General features: G+C 45.0%; 1 protein-coding gene across 1 annotated transcript in view; it reads right to left on the reverse strand.

The window, feature by feature from the left end:
• TDRD3 (tudor domain containing 3) overlaps positions 1 to 6,308 on the reverse strand; it is a 119,747-nt gene extending 113,439 nt beyond the window's left edge. The window contains exon 1 of the mRNA XM_064440773.1: positions 6,058 to 6,308. Coding sequence (XP_064296843.1) covers positions 6,058 to 6,098 — 41 coding nt within the window. The 5' untranslated portion in view covers positions 6,099 to 6,308. The remainder of the gene's footprint in view (positions 1 to 6,057) is intronic.
• Positions 6,309 to 26,707: the final 20,399 nt, after the last annotated feature.

A 26,707-nucleotide genomic window follows, 5' to 3' on the forward strand; every position in this document is an offset into this window, starting at 1 on the left:
TGTGGAAATATCTGGAATAATTCTTAGCTTTCAGCCATTATAGAGCTGGTAGTCCAACTCCACTGTAAAGGTCAGTATTCAGTGCATCTATCCCTACCTGACTTTGTCTAATTACAATTCTCACCCACTTATATTTTTCTGCTCCACAATATCATGTGGCAATTAAGTTCCACAATTTAATTACACATTGCTTGAAAAGCTACTTTAGTTTTTATCAGGTAGCAGGTTTAATTCACTGGGTGGTCTAATTCTTGTCTTAAAAAAATAGCTATTCTTTATTTTTAATCATAATTTCTGTATGATCTATGGATTTTATAGACCTCCATCACCTCTCCTCTTATTGTTCTGTTTTCCAGACTAAAGATCTATATCTTCCCAGCACAGAGGATCTTCCACACCCCTCATCCACTTTTTCAAGGTCTATGAAACCTTTGCAGTGCCAGGGTAATTACATCAATGCACACTGATAATGACATGGACACACCACTGATATACATAATGGCCTAACAATTATTATATTCTTTGTGACCAATTCCCAACACCTTCCAACCACTGCCTTTTCCTGAGTAAGTCACATTAGCGAATTTAGAGCTCAATACTGTGTAGACAGGGTTGCATTATTTTCCCCTGCATGAGCATCATTTGGCATTCACCAAAACTGAACTACATTTGTATGTGGGAGCACTGGGCAATGGTACCATAAGATTTTGATGCAACTACCCAATCAGCTGAGACTTTACCAACACTCATGTATCAACAAACTCTATGGTGCCACAACACTATCATTCCTTAAGACTATTTTTTAATACGATGAACCCCTAGACCCCAACAGAAATCTACTAGTAATGTTTTTCCATCATGAAACAATCACTGATTTATCTACTTTCTCGTCTTTTAACCAACTGTACTAATCCACAGGATTATGCTTCATCCTTGGCAAATAAGGATTTGGTTGCAGACTTTGGCCAAATACTCTACCCATTTTTAAACTAGCCTGCTACTAGCTTTGGTAACTGCTCTCTAATTCTAGTGTTGCTGCATTCAGTGAGCAATAATCTTGCAGGATTTGGTAAGAGTTCTACCTCCGTCTTATGTACTACCTGCAGATTACATAAACCTCACAAAGTTCTCTCCTTTCAGTTTTCTTTTTTGCAGACTGAGGGTTTCAAACACTTTAGTCCCCTATTCCTTCCATCTCCTTATTTTACCTATCCTTCTTTGCACTTTTTTGACTATTAATTATAGCCCTAAATCAGTTTCTTGTAAATTTTGGGATGATTCCATATGATACCAGTAATTTGTTACCACCCAGCATCTTTTTTTTTTTTTTTTAAATTTAAAAGCAGTACCTGTATTAGTTTCTTGGGATTGTTTCCCTTAATGGAAGGTAAAACATTGGACCTTTTCTGCTCCTCTAGAGTGAAAATGACACAAAGAATTCAGGTTCTAACTACCCACTACCCATTATTTGTGATCCATCAAAAATGCAAAATGACCAGACCACCTGGTAAGGGAAACACCTGACCAAAAGATACGATGTGGCATTTTGTTCTGCACTGGCACTTTGAGATTTCACGGTACCAACCAAACTTCACAAAGTGACGTACGTCACAAAAAGGAATGTCAAGAACCCCAAAACAGATGCATCTGTCCTGTGAATCACTGTGTTATCCCTGTGTCTAAGGAACATCTTGTATCCAGCCTGGGCTTGCTCCATATGCAGGGACCAGTTTCAGCTGAGCTTTCCAAAGATGTTTCAGTGGAACAGCTGAAGAACATGCAAACCATCTTGCAGGATCCCGGAACTGACTACTTGCCAAATTCCTGCTGCACTCTTAGAAAGAGGTGTTAGATTCACCCCTGTGAGCACTTCCCTGCATTTGCAGGCATGCACCTGCTTTTGCTTTAGAACTTGGATCACATCACATGATTAGTCCTACAAGAAAACAAGTTTGAAGAGACCAAGCTTAAATCTAATGTTATCCAGCATGCAGTGCATTGCTTGCTGAAAGAGCTAAAATTCAGTTTTAAAGTTTGGTATATACTAATGATATAGTTTTCACTTACAAAGTATATAAAACCAAAATTACATTGATATAAGGTCTTCTCATGAATTGCTAAGCAGTATTCTTTGCTTCCAAACAACCAGTACAATTCCAGTTCCTCTTCGTCTCTGGGAATAGCTTCATAGTCGTAACACTGTTTACATAATCTTCAAAATATGTGAAGCTTTACAAGACTGTATATTTTTGCTGTAGACTTACTAATTTTTATGGCATCACACACTGCAATAAAAAAAATTGCACTACTTAACAAGGAACTCACATGTACATTTAGCTGCATTAAGAAATTCTTTATTCATGCAGTGTGCATGTCTTGCTTTCCCACATTCAGATATCAGTCACCACACCCAAGATCTGTGGGACCACAGGCTAAACCCACTGCAGCACACGACATATCATTCATTTTTAACAATGTATAGGCATTTCTATGTAATAAATTCCCGAGTTCTATAAAGATCCAGGATGCTGAAGAGGTCCTGGCTTGTTATATTCCCTTGTGAAATGCTACCTGGAAGACTTACAAACAAACAAAAAATTCTGTTGCAAGCCAGTAAGAAATGTTCCACAATTCATTGCTTACATAAGGAGGATGTATCCTGCAGTCCTTCTGACTTCACTCTGAGTACGAAAATTGGATTCAATAACTCAGGTTCCATTAAGGTCTGTATTTTAATGGGAACACTGGAAAATTGGTTCCAAAACTCACGAACGTAACTGTAACAATACAAAAAGGTAAATCCCTCTGCTCCTTAGCCTCCCTGCTCATAAGAGTCTGGTAATTAAATAAAAAGTTACCATAGGCCTTCCATTCCAAGACAATACCTTTTTCACTGCAACATAATACAAAAGCACGTTATCTCATCTCTAAAGTGAGAGCCAATATCCCATTCCAAGGTACAGTGCAGTGCATACTGAAAAGAACTAGCCTCAAAAAAACGCATACTTTTAAAAACACCTGTGAGGACTTCTCTTCAGAAAAACTACAATTCTGCATACAAACTACAGGGGGTTTTACTGATTTTCATGAAAAAACAACACTGAAAAAAAAAAGAATATTAAAAGAAAGAGATTCTTCACTTTAGCTACCACTGTTACATTTACTAGGTAGGGCAACTTCATCTTTCAAAAGCTGATAAAAACAAAATTGATATACTGAAACAAGCTTAAAAGGCAAACATTACAAATTTCCAGGTAATTTTATAACAGATGGCTCTCTTACAATACCTAGTTGGAAAAAAATATACGTCTTACTACTATACTATATTAAGTATACCATTACTGCTTTACTTGAAAAATAACTTTGTATTCAGAATCAAAAAAAAAACTAATTGCAAAAATTCACATAAACTAGTATCTACACTAACTCTTCTTACCTTTAAAGATTTAAGAAACTTACAGTAAAATCCAGTCAGTACAGGCAGTATCTTACAATGTAGCAGATTTGCAACTATGGGAGAACAGCAGTTTCGTACTTGGCTTGAAATGCCAAGTGGTGCTTCTGCAGTTTAAGTGGGGACAGATTTTAATGCAGAAACTCAGCTTCATTTTTGTACTAGAAAACATACCATTTTGACAAGAGGTGACAGCAACAGCAGCAACCAATTTGGTACAGAACATGATTTAACAACCAGTGTAGTCAAACGTAGTCAGAAATATACTACATTAAATACCACCGAAGGCTTACTCATACGTGTGTTAAATAACTTTTAGATCTACTAACAATATGAGAAAAGTCATAAGAGCAGCAGCAAAACAGTAAAAAAAAAACTAGACATCTGTGCTTTTAAAAGTGCATGAACACTTAACTAAACAAGATTTCTGAAGCATTATTTCTTTTTCCACTCTGCCTCACATTCCTCAAAAGTATATGCACTTGCTCCCCCTCTTTCCTCTTTCATACCACCCTTCCCAACACAACTAGGTCAAGGCATAATTCCAGTGGACCTGACCATTAGCCCACTACTTGCCTGATCATCTTTCAGTCTCTGGCTCTGCCTCACACCCTGCAGTACTGCAAGAATAACAAGTTTATAGCCGTTCAAGAGTATATGCCCCCAAGGAGAGAGCCAAACACTGCAGAATAACAGATCATTTCAGAGGCGCCTTGTATTTGTACTGCCAAAATCTGAAAGCCATTTACCAATGTCACTCATTCAACTAAGTAGTAAAACAACTAAGAATTGAACACTGTAATAAAATTTTGAAAAGGCAATAAAAAGCAAGAAAAGAAAACTATAAACACCACTTTTATGGAAAGCTTTCTCCTTTTCAGAAAGGTGTAAGTGTGGAAGAGGAGGGGGGTGAGTTTCGAGTTACAGTCAAAACTTGCCTTTAAATATGCTCATGTTATGAAAATTATCATAGTTATGATTCTTTCAATTCACTGATAACCAGAATCAGAGGATCGTCCACTCTAGAATCACTCAGAACAGCATTTCTGAGACATATCGTACGCTTACCTAGAAGCAGACCGAAAGACACTGATTTTCTCAATTTGGTTGGCATTATCACAAAGGAACACTTTAAAAGCTAGGCAAACATGGTTTAACCAGATGGTCAAAAGAGGTTTTTATCCCACTGCATTTAGCATAGCTGCAGCCTCACCTGGAGCACTGTGTGCAGTTCTGGGGTACACAATTTCAGAAGGATGTTAAAGGCATTCGAATGTGTCCAGAGAAGGCCTGGAAGGCACGTCCTGTGAGGAGTGGCCCAGGACTCTGGGTTTGTGTAGTTTGGAGAAAAGGAGGCTGAGGGGTGACCTCATTGCTCTCCACAGCTTCCTGAGGAGGGGAAGGGGAGAGGGAGGCGCTGATGATCTCTCCCTGGTATCCAGTGACAGGACACGTGGGAATGGTTCAAAGCTGCACCAGGGGAGGTTCAGACTGGACATCAGGAAGCATTTCTTTACTGAGAGGGTGGTCAAACACTGCAACAGGCTTCCTAGCGAGGTGGTCGATGCCCCAAGCCTGTTGGTGTGTAAGAGGCATTTGGATAATGACCTTAATAACATGCTTTAGCTCTTGGTCAGCCCTGAACTGGTCTTGCAGTTGGACTGGATGGCTGTTGTAGGTCCCTTTCAACTGGAATGGTCTATTCTACTATAAACCATATGATATCTGACATATTACAACTCAGCTGTACATGAGATCACATCCACGAGAACCAGTAAGTTAAACAGCAGAATATAAATATCCCCAAAATGCCACTGGAAATAAAAACTTCTAGTAATTTGAGCAGTTTTTCTCAAAGTAAGTTGTGTTTTGGTAGTTAGCACTGAGCTGTTGTCTTGGTGAAAGACTTGTAAGTAGTTAAGGAAAAAAGACTAAGTGTTGACTAATAATCAAATTACTTTGATCAATTTAAAAAAAAAAAATCAACTGCCAGACAACAGTGCAAAGAACACCTCTAAGCTAGCAAACGAGACGTGGAGTTTGCACTAGGTATTTGAAAAGCACAACTCGCTGAAACACGTTGCTCCAAAACAGACACGGTGCACCCAACGATCCGGAGGGCTGAGCAGGAAACACGAATCCCTGGGTTCAAGCCTCACGTGTGTATTTACCCTACTTTTATCTCCACTTTTCCCATCTTATCTTCCTTGTTGAAAGGGAGCGCAGCGTACTTAAACACAATAAAACTCTTGGCAGGCTCCGGGCCTCCTTGCGGAGACCCGCTGGCGGCAGGCCCCGGGGGAGGAAAGGCAGGCCGGCACGCTGCAGCCCGGCCTCCCCCGGGCCCCGCCGCCGCTCAGGCCCGCCGGCCCCCGGGGACGGAGGCTCACGGCACCCCCTTCCCCCGGACACGCCGACCGGCCCCAGCCCGGAGCTCGGTGTGTCGGGGTGTCCCTCACCACTGCACACGCAAAAAGAGGAGAACCCCCAAACGCCGCGCCGCTGCTCGGGGTGACCCGCAGAGCCGCGCCTGTCCCCGGGAGCGGCGGTCGGGCCCCGGCGGCAGAGCAGGCCGCGGTGCGGCCCGGGACGCCCCCACTTACCAGCCCGACTGGGAGAGCGCCGCCCTCGTCCTGTCGGCCATGGCGCCTCCCGTCGCCGCTCGCCCACGGAACGCCGGGCCGGGCCAGGCCGGGCCGGGGCGGCGCCGCCAGGCACTGCGGGAGTCCCGGCGCTGGGAAGAGGGAAGTGCGGCCCGTCCGTTCCCCCGCCCCTCAGCCCTCTCCGGGCGCTGGGCCCGGCCGGCTCGCCGGCGGGGGGGAGGGAGGGGAGCGGAGGGAAGGAAGGGGCGGAGGCAGCGCAGGGAGAGACGAACAAAGCCCGCGACCGGCTGCTACGGGCATGAGGGAGGCGGTGGGGGCGGGGGTCCTGTTACCGGGCGGGAAGCCACCGCCGCCATGGTGGAGAAGGGAAGGAGTGAGGACGGGGGAGGAGGCACCGCCGTGGGGCTGCGAGGCGGGGGAGTGCGGGTACTGCCTTCCTTCCCGCTCGCCTGCCTCAGGCCCCTGGGCTGCCTCAGGCCAGTCCGCCAGGCCCTAGTCTCGCGCAACCCTCTGAGGGGCCTCCGCCGCCCGGGAGCGCTGGCGGTGGCCGGCGGGCCGCCTCCTGGTAGTAGCCGGAAGAGCTTATTTTAAACGTATTTCATCTATAAATAATACTGTTGCTAATAACACCGTGTGGGAAAAGAGTCTCTTCGATGCCCACAGAGCTAGTGTTGGGGACGAGAAGGGCTTTAGCACTTAAGGGTGACAAGACGTAAAAGGCTGTTCCTGTGTTTCTTTAATTTTATGTGCGTTTTTTTTATATCTTGCCCGGGAATGCTGGGCACTGACATGAATATTCCCGTTTGTGATCTGGCTTTTTAATGGGAGTTACCCTTCAAAAGAATGGTGCTATTTCATTATTGCTGTTGTAGCTGCCCGGTGACCGCCGGCGCCATTAGCGGGCAGGGCGGGAGTGCTGCCCTCGCCTTCCCTCCCTGCTCCAGTGGTCGGAGAAGCTGCCAGAAGATGAACGTGAGCGGGTCAGGAGTTAAGAAAATGCCTGTCTGAGCCGTGGCACTCGGGGTTTCTGCCTGCAGGTGAGGGCAGCTGCCTTCCTGGAGACACGGACGAGTTGCTGTTAGTCACGTCCAGCTACTTCTGTAACCAATCGGTGCCAAATGTTAATTCTTTTTTACTGCGCTATGGTTTCAAAACCTAGCTACCCGGTCTGTTTTATCTGTTAAAGGTGCACTTTTTCTTTGTGGGGCATTCTCATACTTGGGACGTTTCAGGTTTTGTGCAGCATCTTCAAAACAGCTTCTTGTTTTTCTTTTATTTTGATCTGCTTGAAAATCTGTCTTTGCTGTACTGAGTGGAAATCGCTCAGAAGTTTTACAAATGACAAGCTGAGGCTTCTGCTGTGCTGGTCAGCACTATTCACTTTGTTGTTTTGTTGGTTTGTTTTTTTTTAATATGGCCTGTTCATTCACTGTATTCTCTTTTGTATCATATGGATTATAAATTCTAGGACTAAAGTTTTAAGTTTTGTCACCAGGGTGCATGGTGTCCTGCATGGCTGCCGTTTTTAAAGAAGTTACACTTTTTTAAAAAAAATAATAATTATAAAAAGCTTGACACAGAAGAAGGAAACAAAACCTACATTGTTCAGATTAATCCGAGACATCTTTTACATTGCACACATAACAACCCTTGAAGCTCCTCTGATATGGAGTCTTAACAGAATATACTCTAGCTCTAAAATTGCAAATTTCCACTTGAAAATAGAAGACGCATGTATGTGATCTCTGCCAGCAAAATCTCAAAGCAATGAGTATTGCACTCAGGGAAGTTTTAATCCTTGTGCTGGTTGTTTAAAAAAAAAAAATTTAGCGGAGGGACCATTATTAACTGGGAAAGTGCAACAAGGCATTTTTGATGGAAGCTCAGAGAGAGCAATCACCAGAGCCACCTACACAGAGTGTAGTAAACTGAGCCAACCCAGCCAGCCGTATAGTTCATGGATTGAATAACCATATCGCTTGTGTGAATTTTCAAAGGTTCTACAGTCCCGTATCATTACAAGACTCTGGGTGAATAAGCATTTCCAAGGGAATAATGTCAAGGAGAACTAACATAAGAGCCCTGAAATACACCTACTGTATATCTGTACCAAAGAAGCTCTTAAATTAGTGCTGAGGAATACTGTAAAGTTAAGCAGAAGAGCCATGCTGAAATGTTAGTAGCCAAGTCACACCCATGTTGCACACTTAACAACCGAAGCAGCTGCTCGACATGGAAAAGCACCAGCAGACAGGTGGAAGTGTAGTGCCAGTTCAGACACTTACTATGCAAAAGAAGTGGGAATAAAAGCACCTTGCATTTGGAGTCTGACCTGGCTGCACATTAGATTATTGAGAAAAGGTTGTAAACATTATTGTAACTCAAAAAGAGGTGCCCATAGGGCCAATTAGTAAGGGACAGAGTATGACCTAAGAGAAGATAATGAGAATTACGGAGCTATGCATTACTTCATGTTAGTTTAAGACATGGAAGCCTTTGCTTACTTAAATCTTCATAGAAATCACCAGGCAATTATACAAGCAATTTACACTAGCATATGGCTAGCTGTTGCACCTCATGGCACCAAACACCATCTATAATGAAAATGTAGTACCCAGTGCTGTCCTTCTTAAAGTTCTGCAGGCATCTGCTCTAACAAATTCATTATATGCACGCTGATATACATATCTATATATATACACACATCCTTTTGTACATGAGAAGTCCCCATTAGCGCATGTTTCTCTGCTCACAGAGGGCACTGCCCGATCTTTGCTGTTTCTGTCGGCTGTTAGCAGTGAGGTAAATAATTAGCTCCAGTGTAAAACAGAAGGTGATACAATGCCTGCCAGGCAGTGAGAAACCTGCAAATTGGAGGGATAAGGCCCTCTGTACCAAGTGTTCATGATAAAGCATTCTTAGAGCAGATCTCTGTATCCATTGCCTTTAGAATAAACAACATTGCCTAAACTAATGAGCATCAGAGTACCTGGAGCTATAGAGGGACCGAGCCAAGACTCCAACACACCTGTAAGGGGCTCTGTGCCTCCATCGTTTTCTCTGAAAAATATATGTTAAGGAGAATCAGTGCATCACTGTTCACAAAACCCACATGCTCTCCTGTCCGATATATGTTTGATGTACTTCATGGAAGTTGAAAGGCTCATTCCAATTTCTCTTTCCAGGCATGTGTTTCAAATTGCTTGCTATGCAAAAGTATGGGGTGAAAAAACAAGGTCTGTGAGGAACAACTACAACTGCTAAGTTTCATATGTAGCTTCAGGATAGTTTGTGATACAAAATCACTTTCTGTAATACCTTTGAAAGATGTCAGTACCAGTCAAAAGAAAGAAAACTTTGTCATTGTGATGGTTTGCACAAATACACCCCCACATGTGACTGGTTGACAGGCCTATTTAAAAATGCTCCATGTGTAAATCAGCTATGTTAAATTTTAAGAAATGCCTCAACCAGTTGTTCTCCAAATGAAACATAGAAGTGTCATGGAACAATGAGAGCTGGCTAGTTCTCGAGGGACAGCAAGCTGGGAGCAGAGTGTGGTAACATGGGAGGCAGGAGCCGTAACCTCAGCATAAAGAGCCAGGATGTGGAACAGCAAGTCCTGGTGAGGATCAGGGCCAGAGACAGTGGCCAGGGTCAGACCAGCCTGATGATCACCCAGCGTGGCCACCGGGATGAGACAGGTCCGAGCGCAGCCAAGAAGCCAGGTCTGAGTCCAGGTCAGGATGGAGGAGGTACAAGCCCAAGCACAGATGTAGGTGTGACACAGCTGAGGTGTAGCCCAGGTGGGGGCTGCGGGTACAGACACTGCTTAAAAGTAACTCCCCTGGGAAAGAAGAGTCAGGGCCTCGTTTTTACCTGCTTCGCAACTGCTCTTACTGCCAATGAAGATGACCTTGGACTTGGCCAGCTAAACTCCTTGTCTCAGCCATCTAATCTCCTGGAAGGGATGTGCTCTGGGCCCTGAGAACAAGGCAGTTCTGCTGCTGTATTAATGTGTGAACAGGTCTGATGAGCAACATACTCATTTATCCACAATTTGTCCCTGAAGACGGGTTTCTCTGTGTTTTAAGCTGAAACAGGCTTAAAAAGTAACAGCATTCTGAATCACCTAAAAACAAGGCATGAGGCTTAACAGCTTACACCGGTGCATCTTTTACAAGGGATTTCAGCTTTCAAGGAAAACTGGAGAATTATCTGTATTGATCTTCTCCTTCAAAGAAAAAAATATATCTAGTACTTTATATCTTCAAAGTGCTTTACATGAAGCTATTTAAGTTTTAGTAAGATCTTAAAAGACTACCATGTTTCACTAAGTTTTAGATCTATTAAATTTACCTTTTAGATACTACATATGTTCAAAGTATGACATGGCTATTTAAAAAGGCAGAGGGGGTAAACAGGGCAAGATTGCTTTAATATGTCATCTCAGGCACACTGACTGCAAGTATGCAACAGTGTCCAAAAATGTAAGACCAAAGTAAGTAATAAGGACCCCTCATCTGTGCTGCGCCCTGCTTCTAAGCCACATTTAATTATGCAGTACCACTTGTTTTTTCTATTACATTCAGATTATTAAAGGTTAGACTAGATGATCCCTGAGGTCCCTTCCAACCTTTGATTCTGTGATTCTGTGAAAGTTAAAAGTATTACTATTACTACTATTTAATTCTGTATGACCATCACTTTGCTTGCATATCCTGTATTTATCTGCCTTATTTACTAGAAACATAAGAGCCTACGAGCAGAAATTGTGTATAGGTACCGACTAGCTCTTGTTGTTTATTTTAGCAAAGAATAACCAGATCCTGTCATTTCTTAACAAAATCCACAACGTGTACCCATGTCTTCCAGTGACTGAGGGAGGCAGCGCCTCCTCTGGAGTACCAGGTAATGATAGGCATGTAAAGATATGCCTAAAATGCAGCTCTTCTTGACGGCTGCCCGTGTGAAATGGGACATCTTAATTTATGACAAAGAGGTTATTTCCACAATGCTCTGTTATTTTAAGTACCTAAAATGTTTTGGGTTTTTTTACACTTCCGTTAGGGCACTGGTGAGGCAGAGAATGGACAGAACTAGTGCACAGGGCAAGACAGCAAAAGCCGGACAGCCAGTGTTTTGCAGGAGCTGTACAGGTTCCCACCCGTGCCTTGATTTCATCCTGGTTGCCTTGATCTCCTGCCAGCTCCAGCTCCAGTCACCTTGGTTCAGCAGCGGGCTGACAGGACTGGGGAGCTCAAACTGTTGACTGCACCTGCCTGAAATGGGCAAGAGCAGAAACCTGTAACGCTCGTTGTGAGTTATGGCATCATCCACTCCAACCTGCTGTGCTGAAACCAACAACAGCGTGATGGAGACCCTGAACACCGGCTTTAATGGGAAGCCCCCACAAGGACAAGAATGCTGTTTTGGTCTCAGTTTTTATATCATGTCTTATAGAATATGCTTTCTTCATTACATTATCTGAAGATAACAGGTCCTCTCACTGAATGCAAGAGCAGATGATTTCTGCCCTGGATCTGTAGCCCAGGGTATTCAGGCACTAAAGGTAAAGGGCCTTCACTTCTGGTCACTGTTTTTCCAGGAGTGTGCTGGGGTTCCAACAAGGGCGTCTATCTCTGTGTCCTGTAATGGGCCAGATCCTGATACGATTTGGCTGCAGTCAGAAGGATTAGCTTTACTGCATGTAGTCTTGCTGCACTGCAACCAAAATATGCAGGGCTGCATGTGAATGTTTCCTCTGTTTTATCTGAAGTGGGAGGACAGTAGTCAGCACTTAGTCTTTCTCCTTATCCTTCTTCTATCATGAACTTCCCTAAACTGTAGACAAAGAGCAAGGAGGGCTGGTTACTACAAGTGTTTCACACTGGGGAGGTGTTTGCTAGTGGTGAGGGACCAATCCTGACCTGTTGTGTCTCAATCAGGAATCAAGCAGCTGTCATCTGTTACAGCATCTGGAGAAGGAATTGACTTTTCACAGAGAAGGGAAAATTACAGAAGTAATGAATTCTTAATGGAGGGAAAGAAAGAAGCTTGAGATAAACAGGAGGCACATTTTGAAGCCTGGAAATTGTTAAGAACTATGAAGTCTTGGACATAATACCACCATCCGTAGCCACAGACTGTGTAGTTAAGGTGATGTTGCAAGGAAAGATAACTTCCCCTAAGGCCAACACTAACATTTTTCTCAGGCTGCTCTAACTGATTTTGTCATCTGACTGCCCACTTCTGGAACCTTTCAGTTTGACCACACTCCCCACTTTCTCCTGCAGATCACAAAATGCATGGCAGGCCATGGTGAGCTTGAAGGTATAGTTCACGCTGGCATTATATGAGTCTCAAAGACAGTACTGCTGCCATCAAAAGACAATTACCAAGCCACTGTGGTTGTCAGGATAGAGGTGTTTATCTATGGCATGATGATGCTATTGCCAGGTCTGTGTGGCTGCTTGTCAAAAGGTGGACAGCTCAGATCTGAAAGCGTGAATGAACCACTGCAATGATTACTAGAGTACGATGGATCACAAACTAAAGCAGAGTGTAATCTATAATTATGATGCTGGTGAGCCCCCTTGAGGGCCAGCAGAAGGGCTTGTGTTTGTTAGTGATTCTGGCACAGCTCAACCTACTCGTCCTCTGGACACTGAGTTGGTAAATAGCCAGGGAGCAGAGGATCAAATGGCATATGGCTTTGCAGACTTTCACCAGGCTGCAGTAAACATGCCAGCCCTGAACAGCTGTGCCTCATCTCTAACAAGATTACTTTTAAGAGACTGATACCTTCTGGACTGGATGGAAATCTGGAAATAAGCATGCTGCTGTCAGGGCTCTGAGTACACCAAGAGGCTCTGCATCCTCTTCCGCCCTCTTTGGGGTTTGGCTGCTTGTGCTCCAGTCCAGCTCTGATTTGGAGCAGCTGTAGCCTTGTATCAGGCTGCTGGGGAAAGAGCTGTATGAGAAGGAGCTATGGGAAGCCTCATGGGGACCTCCTGCCCTTTGCTTGGGAACTCTGTTGAAGCTCAGGCATCCATCCTCAAGACTTGTGCCTGGCTGTGTGCCTTCCTGATCCTGACCCCTGAATTGACTTGCTGGCTTGACCTTGCAGCTGCTTCATCACTGCAGACATGTCTAGTAATCTTGAATATTGGCATCGTATGTGCTCAGGTACTGCAGGATTGTGCCCGCCTGGGTGGGATCATTGCCCTACTGCTGTTGCCCTCAGCTCCTGGCTTCCTTCCCTTGTGGGGCAGCCCATGCTTGCTGCTTCCTGAGAGCTACGAACATGGTGTGTTATGTTGAGAAGTTAGTGTCCCACTAGTAGTTCATGTCTGAAATCGATACACATGATGGATCTGAACAAAACTCAGTAACAGTGGAGGCACTGCTGAAGGCCGACTGCCAACTGCTATCCATACTGTCACTCAATGTACAAGACAACAACAGTGCCCTTACAAAGAAGGATGGTAGGCAGGGAATACCTGGTGCTCTCTGCAGTCTTTGGCTTCCCTCATGATTCTCTTGCCTTTAAAGTTGAATTTGTTGTAGTTTGTCCCAATGAAATTAAGGTTGATACTAATGGACACTGCTGGGCAGAACTGCTCATGACAGGCTGCAGTGTGAAATCGTGGCATATATATGGGGTAGACAAGTTAGGGAGACATCTTGGAGGGTCTTGCTATACGTGCTAAAGGCCTTGTGGCCTTTGTGTGCCAGAGGGTGTCTCACACAGTGTCAGGTAGCTCTCAGGGTGGCATAAAATACCTGCAGTTTGGGCATGGAAGCAACACCTTAAGTTGCCTGTCCAGCCCCACTAATACACAGATACACAGAATTGCATAGGTTGGAAAAGACCTTTAAGATCATCAAGTCCAACCATAAACCTGACACTGCCAGTTCACCAGTAAACCACGTCCCTAAGCACCACATGCAAACTTCTTTTAAATACCTCCAGGGATGGTGACTCAACCACTTCCCTGGGCAGCCTGGTCCAATCCCTGACAACCATTTCAGTGAAGTAATATTTCCTAATATCCATCTAAACCTCCCCTGACCCAACTTGAGGCCATTTCCTCCTATCACTTGTTACTTGGGAAGAGAGACCAACACCCACCTCACTACAACCTCCTTTCAGGGAGTTGTAGGGAGCGATAAGGTCTCCCCTCAGTCTCCTCTTCTCCACACTAAACAACCCCAGTTCCCTCAGATGCTCCTCAGAAGACTTGTGCTCCAGACCCTTCAACAGCTTCATTGCTTTTCTTTGGATGCGCTCCAGCACCTTAATGTCTTTCTTGTACTGAGGAGCCCAAAACTGAGCACAGTATTCAAGGTGCGGCCTCACCAGTGCCGAGTACAGGGCCACGATCACTTCCCTGCTCCTGCTGGCCACACTATTCCTGATACAAGCCAGGATGCTGTTGGCCTTCTTGGCCACCTGGGCATGCTGCTGGCTCATGTTCAGCTGGCTGTCAACCAACGCCTCCAGGTCCTTCCCCACCAGGCATCTTTCCAGCCATTCTTCCCCAAGCCTGTAGCATTGTATAAGGTTCTTGTGACCAAAGTGCAGGACCCCGAACTTGGCCTTGTTGAATCTCATTCAGATGATCTTGGCCCATCAATCCAGCCTGCCCAGATCCATCTGCAGACCTTTCCTTCCCTCAAGCAGATCAACACTCCTGCCCAGCTTGGTGTCATCTGCAAACTTGCTGAGGGTGCACGTGATCACCTTGTCCAGATCACTGATAAAGATCCTAAACAAGACTGGCCTAATACTGAGCCCTGGGGAACTCTACTTGTGACAAGCCACCAACTAGATTTAACTCCATTCACCACCACTCTTTGTGCCCAGGCACCAGCCTGTTTTCTACCCAGGAAAGAGTACACCTGTCGAAGCCATGAACAGCCAGTTCCTGCAGGAGAATGCTGTGGGGAACAGTGTCAAAGGCTTTACTCAAGTCTAGGTAGACAACATCCACAGCCTTTCCCTCATCCACTGAGTGGGTCCCTTGTCATAGAAGTAGATCAGGCTAGTTAAGCTGGACCTGCCTTTCCTAAACCCATGCTGACTGGGCCTGATCACTTGGTTGTCCTGTATGTGCCACATGATGGCACTCAAGATGGTCTGCTCCATAACTTTTCCTGGCACCGAGGCCAGATGGACAAGCCTAAAGTAGATCCTCCTTGCAGCCTTTCTTGTAGATGAGTGTCACGTTTGCTAACCTCCACTCAACTGGGGCCTCCCTGGTTAGCCAGGACTGCTGGTAAATGGTTGAAAGTGGGTTTGTGGGCACTTCCACCAGCTTCCTCAGTACCCTTGAGTGGATCCCATCTGGCCCCATAGACCTGTGTGTGTCTAGGTGTTGTAGCAGGTCACTAACCATTTCCCCATTGAATAAGGGGGCTCCATTCTTCTCCCCTTCCCTGTCTTCCCCCTCAGGACGCTGGGTACCCAGAGAACAACTGGTCTTACTATTAAAGACTGAGGCAAAGAAGGCATTAAGTACCTCAGCCTTTTCCTTATCCTTTGTTGCTGTGTTTCCTCCCGCATCTAATAAAGGCTGGAGATTCTCCTTAGCCCTCCTTTTGCTGCTAATGGATTTATAGAAGTATTTTTTATTGTCTTCTACAGGAACAGCCAGATTAAATTCTAGTTGGGCTTTAGCCCTTCTAATTTTCTCCCTGCATAACCTCCCTATACCTTTATCGTCCTCCTGAGTTGCCTGCCCCTTCTTCCAAAGGTCATAAACTCTCTTTTACCCTGAGTTCCAGCCAAAGCTCTCTGTTCAGCCACACCAGTCTTCCCTGCTGGCTTGTCTGTTGGCACATGGGAATGGCCTGTTCTTGTGCCTTTTAGTCTTCCTCATTGAAGAATGTCCAGCCTTCCTGGACTCCTTTGCCCTTCAGGGCTGCTTCCCAGGGGATTCTGTCGATCAGTCTCCTAAACAGGGCAAAGTCTGCCCTCCAGAAGTCCAAGGTAGCACTTCTTCTGACCCCCCTCCTTACTTCTCCAAGAATCAAAAATTCTCTGATTTCATGATTGCTTTGCCCAAGACAGCCTCCAACCATCATACCACCTGTAAGTCCTTCTCTGTTCATGAAGAATGGGTCAAGCAGGGCACCGTCCCTAGTTGGTTTCTCACCAGCTGTGTCAGGAAGTTATGTTCCACACACTCCAGGAATCTCCTAGACTGTTTCCTCTCTGCTGTGTTGTATTTCCAGCAGACATCCTGTAGATTGAAGTCCCCCACAAGGACAAGGGTTAGCAATTATGAGGCTTCTCCCAGCTGCTTATAGAATAATTCATCTGCCTCTTCATCCTGGTAGGGTGGTGTGTAACAGACTCCCCCCATGATATTTGACTTGTTGGCCTTCCCCGATTCTTACCCATTAAAAACTCAACCCTGTTGTCACCATCATTGAGCTCTAGACAATCCAAACACTCCCTAACATACTGTCACGACCCACTGTTGGGCTGCACAATTTGGCAGGAGTTGAGCCCCCTTGCTTTCTAACCAACCTCAGATAATTCTGGGTGGCTGGGGGTGGCTGGGCTTAACTTCTGAGTGATGTTTAATTGGATGTGTTTTCATGACCAGGTTTGTTGTATTCTTGGGAACAGAATTAAGACTCAAAACGGAGTCAAGCGCCAAGTCACTTTATTTGGCCGCCAACAAGTACGCAAGAGAAAAGGAGAGAAAGAGGAAAAAAGGAGAAAGAGAGAGAGACAGAGAGTTACAACAGCTACCACCACGGATCTGCGGCATCCCGTCAGTTCAATGCATCTTCAGTCCAGTGGGGGAACGTTCCAACTGGTCTCCGCTGGTTCCGCCTTTTATAGCATTGTCCCGCTGCACAGTCAATGAGCCGGTTTGCATGGCCGCACCTCCCACTCGGCAGTGGGGCGCATGCGCAGTATCGTCACTAGAGGGTGTTTGACGGTTCCAGGGGGTTCCAGGGGGTCCAAGCCCCCCTCCCATACGTTGTAAGATGACCCTGGGGCCAGGCGCATGTGCAGGGGACTGGGCCTATGTGCTCTGAGACAACAAGATATAGATCCTGTTGGGTAGAACTTCCTCAGTTGCCGTCATGGTGAAGCCTCGGTAGTCAAGCCATTCTGCCAACAATGTTGAGGCAAGTTTCTAGTCCCTTACATCACCCCGTGGCTCAACATTGGTGGCAGATGTAGAGAGACAGTAATGAGAGAAAGAATAGAAACAGAGGTAAAAGAGAGAGAGAGAAAAGAGAAAGAGCAGTAACAAAGATGCTAGCTATGCAAGCAAAAACATTATAACAATATCAACTCTAAACAAGGCCAATGCCTAACATCAGTAACAATTCAGTTTCCAAATAAAATATGTTGGGGATACAAACAGTTTATATAATTTGGACTGTGGATGACACAGATTGACGTACAGCTCGAATGTGTTTAACTCCATCAGGTGATACAATGGGTACAAACTGCGTATTTGTGACAACATGTGGGATTAACTGAATGAAACATGGGATGACACATGGCAAAACCAGTAATGTAGCTAGACCACACAATAGGTAAAATAAGATTTGTTTGATCCAAGGACCGCCTGGAAGCCAGGAGAACATATCACCATACCAGCCTTTCCACATTTGGGTGGGAACATGGGCCAGTTTCTGTGTTCTGGCAGTAATTTGTTTAATGACTTTGCCATTGTCATCGATTTTTAACCACAATTAGAGTCATTCAATTTCCCACAGACCCCCCCTTCTTCGGCTAGTAGGTAGTCAAGAACCATGCGATGTTGATAAATTGCAGTTTGCATTTGGGTTGCCTGATCTGCCAATAGGTCGAGGGCCTCAGCTGTTTGATTGGTGATAATTTCTAATACATCTTGCAGCTGGATAATGTGATTTAGGTTATAAATGTGTTCTCAAGCACCACTAATCCATTCATTGGGGTTCCAAGTTGCAGGTCCATAATGTTCTATGATATGTTGGGGGGTCCACATGTCTTTACCCCAGGACTGGCCACTCCCATTGGTGAGGGAGATATCAATAACTTTGGATCGGTTTTCCCACTTCACATCATCATATATTTGAATGCCTAAATGGTCTCCGTCTGTTTCTGAGAGTAAGAAAAACAAGGGACAGATCACCCCAATGTAACATATTCCTGACCAGTTTGCTGGTAGCACTTTATATGCATGGTTTCTACGTATCCAACAGTGTCCCTCAAGGGCGACTGATCCATTAGCAAAGGGTCCTTTCCAATGTTCCACACGGGGTGAAGGGTCAAAATAAGGGGCAGGTTCTAAACCAAATGGGTCACTTTCAACACAATATAATGATTCCTTTGTGGAGTTTTCACAACATGGTATATCTGAACAAAGTTATTCCCACATTGTCCTCCAACAGGGCCAATCTATTCTATTACAGTATTTACAGTTGTAAGCTCCTGCTTCCTGGTCCCAAATACAATCATGGCCTACAGTGTTGCCTCGGCTGGTATTAGGCGTGAGAGACCAAAATCTGGGAAGAGTGTTCTGGTATCCCTCTTCATTCACCCAGGCATAGATATATACAAGTTCATCCTTTTCCTGTGGCCCTTCTCCCACCTGAATCGTTACGATTATGTTCTGATTTGTCCATTCACATGTGCTGTTACCCACAAAGACACCATCCTTTTGTGTTCCAGCCAAACAGTATTTACCTTTCTCTGGAAATTGTATGTGCCATGGCGAATCATGTGAACTCTGTCATATTTTATTCCCTTTCGTTTCACTATATTTACTCACCAACCATTTTGGTAGCAAAGGTATGGCTACCCAGGGCCAACTTGATAGACCAAATGGTCCTCCACATATCCAGCATTCTGTGAGGTTATAAACACTTGCTATTTGTTCAGCCAATTGCATAAAAGAATTCTTTATATCATTTCCTTCATCCCTAAAGTCTTTGAGGGGATAACTGATTGTTCCAGGGAATGCGACCCATACAATACACCAAAACAACAGAATTGATATTTTCCTTTACAAATCCAGCCTAATCTTACAAATGTTATAAAAACAATCACAAAAATACAAATAGTCACAAACAAATGTTAATCTTCCCACATTCGGTTGCGTTCCCGCGGAGGTCTCCTGTGAAATGAAACAAAATGTCAACTTGCCCAGTTTGGGCTTCATCTACATGGTTAAAATGAGGGAACAATCCAGCGAGTGTTAATTTTGTGCTCTTTCCCCCAGGCATCTGCAGCCTTCCAGGCATATTTATTAAGGGGTTTAGCAAGTATGAGGGGGACAGTCCCAATGGTTGGCATTGCTACCAACACTGGCTGTCCAGGAGAGAAGGTTGGTTCCCTTGGAACACCAAGAGCTTGAGACTTTGGAATTAAAACTGGGGGTTTAGGAAAAAAGGCATTTAGTTGGGAGCATCCATTTATTCCCCAGTGATCATTGACCCAGGTAACTGCGTCCCAGAGACGCTCCGCCCAATGTGGCTTATGAGGTTTCAGAAATCGTTTAAGAGTCCATTAGTTCGTTCCACTATCCCCTTGGCTTGGGGGTGATACGGGGTGTGGAATACACACTTGATTCACTCTTCCCTTGCCCACTCCTGTACTCTGGTAGCAGTAAAATGACTGCCATTCTCTGACTGAATAGAACTAGGTTTTGGGAGGGAGCTAAACCAAATTTTCAGGGCCCGCACTGTATTTTCCCCAGTTGCTCGTGGAAATGCTTCGGCCAGGACTAGGCCAGAAATTACCTCCACGCCTACTAATACATATTGTCTTCCTTCTGACTTTTGGAAAGGCCCAATATAATGGATTTGCCAGACTTCCCAGAGGGTCTTTTTGTCTCCCAAATGGAGTGGGAACTCCTCCATGTGATGTCACTCTAGCAGAAGTCGGCATTGTTCACAAGCTGAAATACAGGAGTGACAGGCCAGCCTCTGGCATGTGCCTCCTTGTATAAATCATTAGACCCCGCGTGGCCACGTTTAACGTGTAGCCATTCTAGGAGCCTATCCCAATTTTCTCCTGTTTGGTCCTCCTTCTGCAGAGGGGCAATTCTGGCCAATTCGTCCACCCTATTATTCCACTCACTCACTGGAGTACCCCCTTCCTGGTGGGAGGGCACCCATCCTATTGCAAAATCCCCATGTTTGGCAACATTTAAGATTTCTTGCCACCTCTCCTTTTGCCACACTGGCACCCAATTTACCTCCCAGTTGTTCTGTTCCCAAAAAGGGAGCCATTCTGTGCACCCTTTGAATACTGCGAATGAGTCAGTGTAGATATACACCGGAGACCCTGCTTTTCCCTCACTATTAAACACACTCCATACTGCCACTAACTCTCCCACCTGGGCACTGCCCTCACCTTCAGTAATTATTTCCCTCTTAGTATCCACATTAATAGCTACAGCCTGATACTTCCACAGTTTGCCCTCTCGTTTGGCGGAGGCGTCTGTGAACCATACATTTCGCAGCTCCTCCGAAAATGGCGGGGCAATCTTAACTACAGAAGGAGGAGGGGTATCCTCCTCCAGAAGGTTTGTCACTTCTTCCTGTATGTTTAACACCTTTGGGGTACCTTCAGCGACTGTAAAAACACTACAATAATGTTTGATTTTAGCATACTGTTTCCTCACAGTATCCCTTTGGGCCACCCCGTCAGGGGGAGGGGTCCCTGCTAACACAGGCTTAATTACCTTAAACGGTCCTCTTAAAACTATAGGTTGTTGGCATATGGCTTGCTCCGCTTCTCTAAGAGCGAAGCTTACTACAAACAAACCCTCTTCCCAGCTGGAGTACCGTTTTTCAGCATCCTTAAAACTCCTAGAATAAAACCCAATCGGTCGAATGGGACCTTCTGGTCCTTTCTGCCAAAAATGAATTGACAATCCTGAGTGTGCAAACACCCATTCAATTTGAACTGGGTCGGTGGGGTGGATAGGGCCCAAAGTTTGATGGGTGCTTGCTTCAAACACCAAAAGCTGCAATGCGTCATTGTGAGCTGGAGTACATTTCCACATTGCCCTCTTTCGCAACAGGTCATATAAGGGTTGTGCAATTATTGCAAAGTTCGGGATATGCTTTCTCCAAAAGACCAATAATCCCAAGGTGTGTTGCAGCTCCTTTTTACTTTCCAGAATTTTTACCTGATCTAACACTGAGAAGGTGTCCTGAGGAATACAGACTGACCCTCCTTTCCACCAGATGCCCAGAAACTTAACTTCACTGACAGGGACTTGTATTTTTTCTTTGGGTATTTGAAGGCCTATTCCTTCCAGATGATTAATAATTCTGTCATGCATAGCCTGCACCAAAGCTATGGTATGTCCCCCTACTAGTATGTAATCAATATACTGATAAACTTTGACCTCTCTTTCTGATGGGATTATTGCCAATTCCTGTGCTAGGGCATGGTGGGCCAAGGTAGGCGAGTGGTTATATCCCTGAGGCAAATGGGTAAAAGTATACTGTTGTCCTTCCCAGGTTAAAGCAAATTGATCTCAATCACACTCCTGGAGTGGAACCATAAAAAACATGTCCTTCACATCAATGGTTGCTGAGATAGGGTGGGCCTGTTCTTGAACGGTTGCAATTAATTCGGCTATGTTGGGTACAGCTGCAGTCAGGGGGCCAGTGTTTGCATTCAGTCGTCGGGAGTCAATGGTCAATCGCCATTTTCCATTAGGTTTGCGTACTGGCCACACTGGTGAATTGTACGGGGAGTGGGTAAACGCTAAAATTCCCTGCTGCTTGAGATCCTCAATTACTGGGGCTATCCCTTCCCTGGCTCCTAGCGGCAATGGATAGGGTTTTACATTGGTAATCTTGGAGGGGGAAAGGGCAGGTGCCGTTTGCAATAGGCACACCTCCACCCGAGATGTTTCAGTTAATTGCCTCATCTGGGGGATTCCGAAAGACCACGAGTTTCCCTGGGTGTCATGCCACTGCCTTCCCTTCAACACATCTATGCCTAAAAGGTTTGTCTGAAAAGGTCCTATAGCTACCATGGTATTGATGGGGGCTTCCTCTCCTGGTAACCATAGTGTCACTGAAGTCATAGGCATTGACTGTGTTTTTCCCAGAGCATTTAAGATAATTAGATTTCTAGATGGGATAGAGATCCCACACCGTTCTGCTTCCGTCCGCATCAGTGCGGTGATTTGTGCCCCAGTATCAATTAGAAAAACTACTGGTCTTTTCCTTGGTCCTACAGCTACTGTGATTAATAAATCCCCTCTTACATTCAAGGTGAGTTGTCTTACAAACATCCCTCCTCCACTCCCCTCCTCACCTTTGGGGAACAGTGGGTCTAGTTTTCCGCCTTTTCCCTAGTCCGCTCCTCCTCAAGAGTTGACTCCTGAATTCTTCCTGTAATATGGAATTTTTATTTCTCTCCTCCTGCAACAATTGCTTGTTTTCCTCCAATTGTTCCTGCAGTGACTTTATGACCATCTGCAGTGAGTCTATTGTGACATCGGCTTGACAAAGCCTCTGCTTCCTATCTTCCACTGCTACTGCCAGACTTGCTCCCAGTAGTGCACAAATTACAGCTTTTCCTTTCCCCGGTCTAACCCTAACTTCCTTCTGCAGTACCCTTATCCTGTCTACTACACTCTGCGGTTGAAACCAATACTTTTTCGCCCAATCTTGTCCCTGAGGTGAGGGGCGAGATCGGTGCGCCTCCAAAAGATCATATAGCTTATCTATCCCTTTGGCCAGTGAAGAGACATAATCGTGAGCGTTAAATGCCTTCTGAGCGTCCATTTTACCTAACGCCAAGGGGCTGTATCGTCCTGAGAGGGTCACACCTTAATGCTGCTCTCTGCTTTTTCCCTTTTTGCCCTCAGGAGGTCACACCTTAATTGTGCACTTTCTGTTCTCTGAGAATCCTGTCCGTGACGCCAATTTAAAAATGTCACGACCCACTGTTGGGCTGCACAATTTGGCAGAAGTTGAGCCCCCTTGCTTTCTAACCAACCTCAGATAATTCTGGGTGGCTGGGGGCGGCTGGGCGTAACTTCTGAGCGATGTTCGATTGGATGCGTTATCGTGACCAGGTTTCTTGTATTCTCAGGAACAGAATTAAGACTCAAAACGGAGTCAAACGCCAAGTCACTTTATTTGGCTGCCAACAAGTACGCAAGAGAAAAGGAAAGAAAGAGGAAAAAAGGAAAAAGAGAGAGAAAGAGAGTTACAACAGCTACCACCACGGATCTGCGGCGTCCCGTCAGTTCAATGCATCTTCAGTCCAGTGGGGGAACGTTCCAACTGGTCTCCGCTGGTTCCGCCTTTTATAGCATTGTCCTGCTGCACAGTCAATGAGCCGGTTTGCATGGCCGCACCTCCCACTCGGCAGTGGGGCGCATGCGCAGTATCGTCACTAGAGGGTGTTTGACGGTTCCAGGGGGTTCCAGGGGGTCCAAGCCCCCCTCCCATACGTTGTAAGATGACCCTGGGGCCAGGCGCATGTGCAGGGGACTGGGCCTATGTGCTCTGAGACAACAAGATATAGATATAGATCCTGTTGGGTAGAACTTCCTCAGTTGCCATTGTGGTGAAGCCTTGGTAGTCAAGCCATTCTGCCAACAATGTTGAGGCAGGTTTCTAGTCCCTTACACATACAGAGCTACCCCACCGCCTCTCCTGCCTTGCCTACCCCTTCTGAAGACTGTATAGCCATCCATTGCAGCACTTCAGTTGTGCGAGTCATCCCACCATGTTTCAGTAATGCAACTATGTCAGTTTTTGTGCTTTACAATGGCTTCCAGCTCCTCTTGTTTATTGCCCATGCTGCATAACATTTGTGTAGAGGCACTTCAGCTGGGCTGTCATCTTGTCACCTTCTTAGAGGAACACACCTTCTCCCTGTTCCTCCGAGGTCTTTCACCAGTGTCCCTCTCTTGGCTCCTATTACCTCAGGAGCCCCTGGCTCATCTCCGTACAACTTCAGCTGTGCTCCAGTGAATGCAACACATCTCAGAGACACAGGCTGAGGGCCCTTGCTAGCACCCCAGCCCTCTAACCTTGGTGTGTTGTCCTTCAGCTTGTCTCAGGCAAGCCCGATATTAACCCCCTCCCCCTTCAAGGCTAGTTTCAATCTCTGTCAATGAGCCCTGCAAGCTCACGAGCAAAGACCCCCTTTCCCCTCTGAGAAAGGGGAATCCCATGACACTCCAGCAAGCCTGGTGCTGTGTCGACCATCCCATTATCAAAAAAAAAACCAAAATTGTGGCGATGACACCAGCCACAGAGCCATGCGTTAGACTGGGTGCATCTGTTCCTTCCAGTGTTGCTGCTCACAACTGGAAGAAGAAAAGAAAAATTAACCTGTGCTCCCGAGTCCCTTACTAGCCATCCCAAGGCCCTGAAGTCACTTTTGATTGCCCTTGGACTACGTGTGGCAGCTTCATCACCTCCCACGTGGAAAAGCAGTAATGGGTAATAGTCTGAGGGCTGTACCGGGCTAGGAAGTTTCCTAGTGACGTCCTTAACCCGGGCCCCGTGGAGGCAGACTTCCCTGAGAGGAGGTTCTGTCCAGCATATTGGACCCTCTGTTCCCCTCAGAAGGGAGTCGCCTACAACTATAACCTCTAGGCTAAGGCAGCAACACCCAATACACTGCAGATCTTGGGTGTAGATCTACTATAGATCTCGGGGTTGATCTACCCAAGCCTGTAGATCAACCCATCAGAGCAATGCAGGCATAGACACCATCATCATGCATAGCATACATACAGAATATGGCCTTAACTATAAACATAGATTAGATATGAGAACACAGCTGCACAAAAAACCCCCAGTGACTACCTATTTTGCAGCAATATGCATAGCTGTGTAGTAACTCTTTATATTGGTTTTGCTATTATTACTATTAAAACCACAGAGTTTTATTTTTGTATATCCACAATGCCAGAAGACATCATCTCTATATGAGCAGTTTGGGGCATAAATGATCCAGCAATCCGTGTCAGCGCTTGACTTAATTGCAAGGTGGGAGAAAAAGGCCAAATAAATAAATACTATTTTCTCATGGAAATCTAAAAAGATTATTTTCAGATCATGAAGATTCACTCCGTGGTTTTCCTCAAGTGCTGTTGCATGTTTGTGCTTAAGGAAAACCAAGTTATTGGAAATCTATGCCAGGCCCCAGCTAAGCAGTTGACTTTCTATCCCTGACTGAATACATACTAAGCAGACACGAATGTTTCTGTATTATTTACTGGCAGTTAAAATATAGTGTGTCATGCATCTTTCCTATTCAGATGTGGAAGCTTTTGCCTACCACTGCTTTTCCCCTGTAGTCTGCAGGGCCAAACCAGTGCAGTTTAGAAAAATAACTACATTTCTTAGGAACGTTCAAGAATCATCAAAATCAACACTTCTAACGATCGAATGGAATAACTGGGCATGCTATTTGCTGACCTTCATCTATGAATGATTCAGTTCCTTTCTCTTCTGATTCTGCTTTTATTTATGTACCTTTTCTGTCTCTGTTGATTTTAGTCATTATTCTGTCCAGTGCTCCTTGTTTCCTGCCTGTTAGGAAAACACAAGAAACCAAAAGAATGTGAAAGAACCAGCAGATCTTCATACTAGGTTTTTAATCTTCTTTCAAGAGAAAATTGGGCCCTATATTCTGAGTAAGTGCAGAATTATGAAGGGGATTATAGAATTATAGAATCATCCTTACAGCAGCCTTACATCTTTTAAGTTTTTGAAAGAACAATATTCTTTTTCCAGCTATATGTTTCAGCTAACTTATAGGTTAAATTCTGCCATTCTCAAAGATGAAAGATGAAAAGAAACAGAAATGCTAGATCCCTGAGCAACTTCTCGTTATTTACAAGTACACACTTTGAACTTCCCTGGCTTGGATATTTATCCTGAGTGCCTGAGATATTTCAAATGGAGTCCATAAAACAACAGGGCATAAAAGCAAAGGGAAGAGCTTCAGAGACTGGGAACCTGCATAGTCCCAAATCCACAAGTGGGGTCCTCTTGCCACAGTTGTTTTAAAAGCTGTAACTCCCTTAATTCAGTACAAAAGCATAGGCTCACTTTTTCCACAGCCTACAAAAAAAAATCCTGATTCAGTTCAGAAGCAAATACACGCGCTAATTCAGCAACTGCTCTATGCAGAATCCGACAGTTGACAGCCTGGGGGACACAAATACACTCCAGAAAACACAGTGCTGTCTGTCAAATTAGTGAACCATTGAGAACTGGCACTCACCATGAAAAATGAGCAGAAGGGGAAAAAAGAGAGAAATGAGAGATCAGAAGAAAAAGTTCTAGTGAAAGACAATATAAAAATTGAGAGAATAAAGAAATGTTGGCAACAGCTGGGCCAAAGCCTAGAGCAACAGTTCAGGCTACCTGTGTCAGACCAGTAAAATAAGATGCAATGAATTAAAATAATTTCTTGTCATGAAATGATAATACATCAAGTAATGCTCCTAGTAAGCAAACCAAAGTAAACACAAAAGATAAGTATACAGAGAGGTCATTAAAGACTCCCTTTTTTCTTCTAGTAGAAATTGCCTTTTGGCATGGAGGGTGAATACAGATTTTATAAGTTTATATTTTTCCCTTTTCTGGCCACAAAATCAGAAATGGTCAGTACTATGTTCCACCCTCTATA

The sequence above is a fragment of the Phalacrocorax carbo genome, chromosome 1 (genome assembly GCF_963921805.1).
Source record: "Phalacrocorax carbo chromosome 1, bPhaCar2.1, whole genome shotgun sequence".
NCBI classification, from domain to species: Eukaryota; Metazoa; Chordata; class Aves; order Suliformes; family Phalacrocoracidae; genus Phalacrocorax; species Phalacrocorax carbo.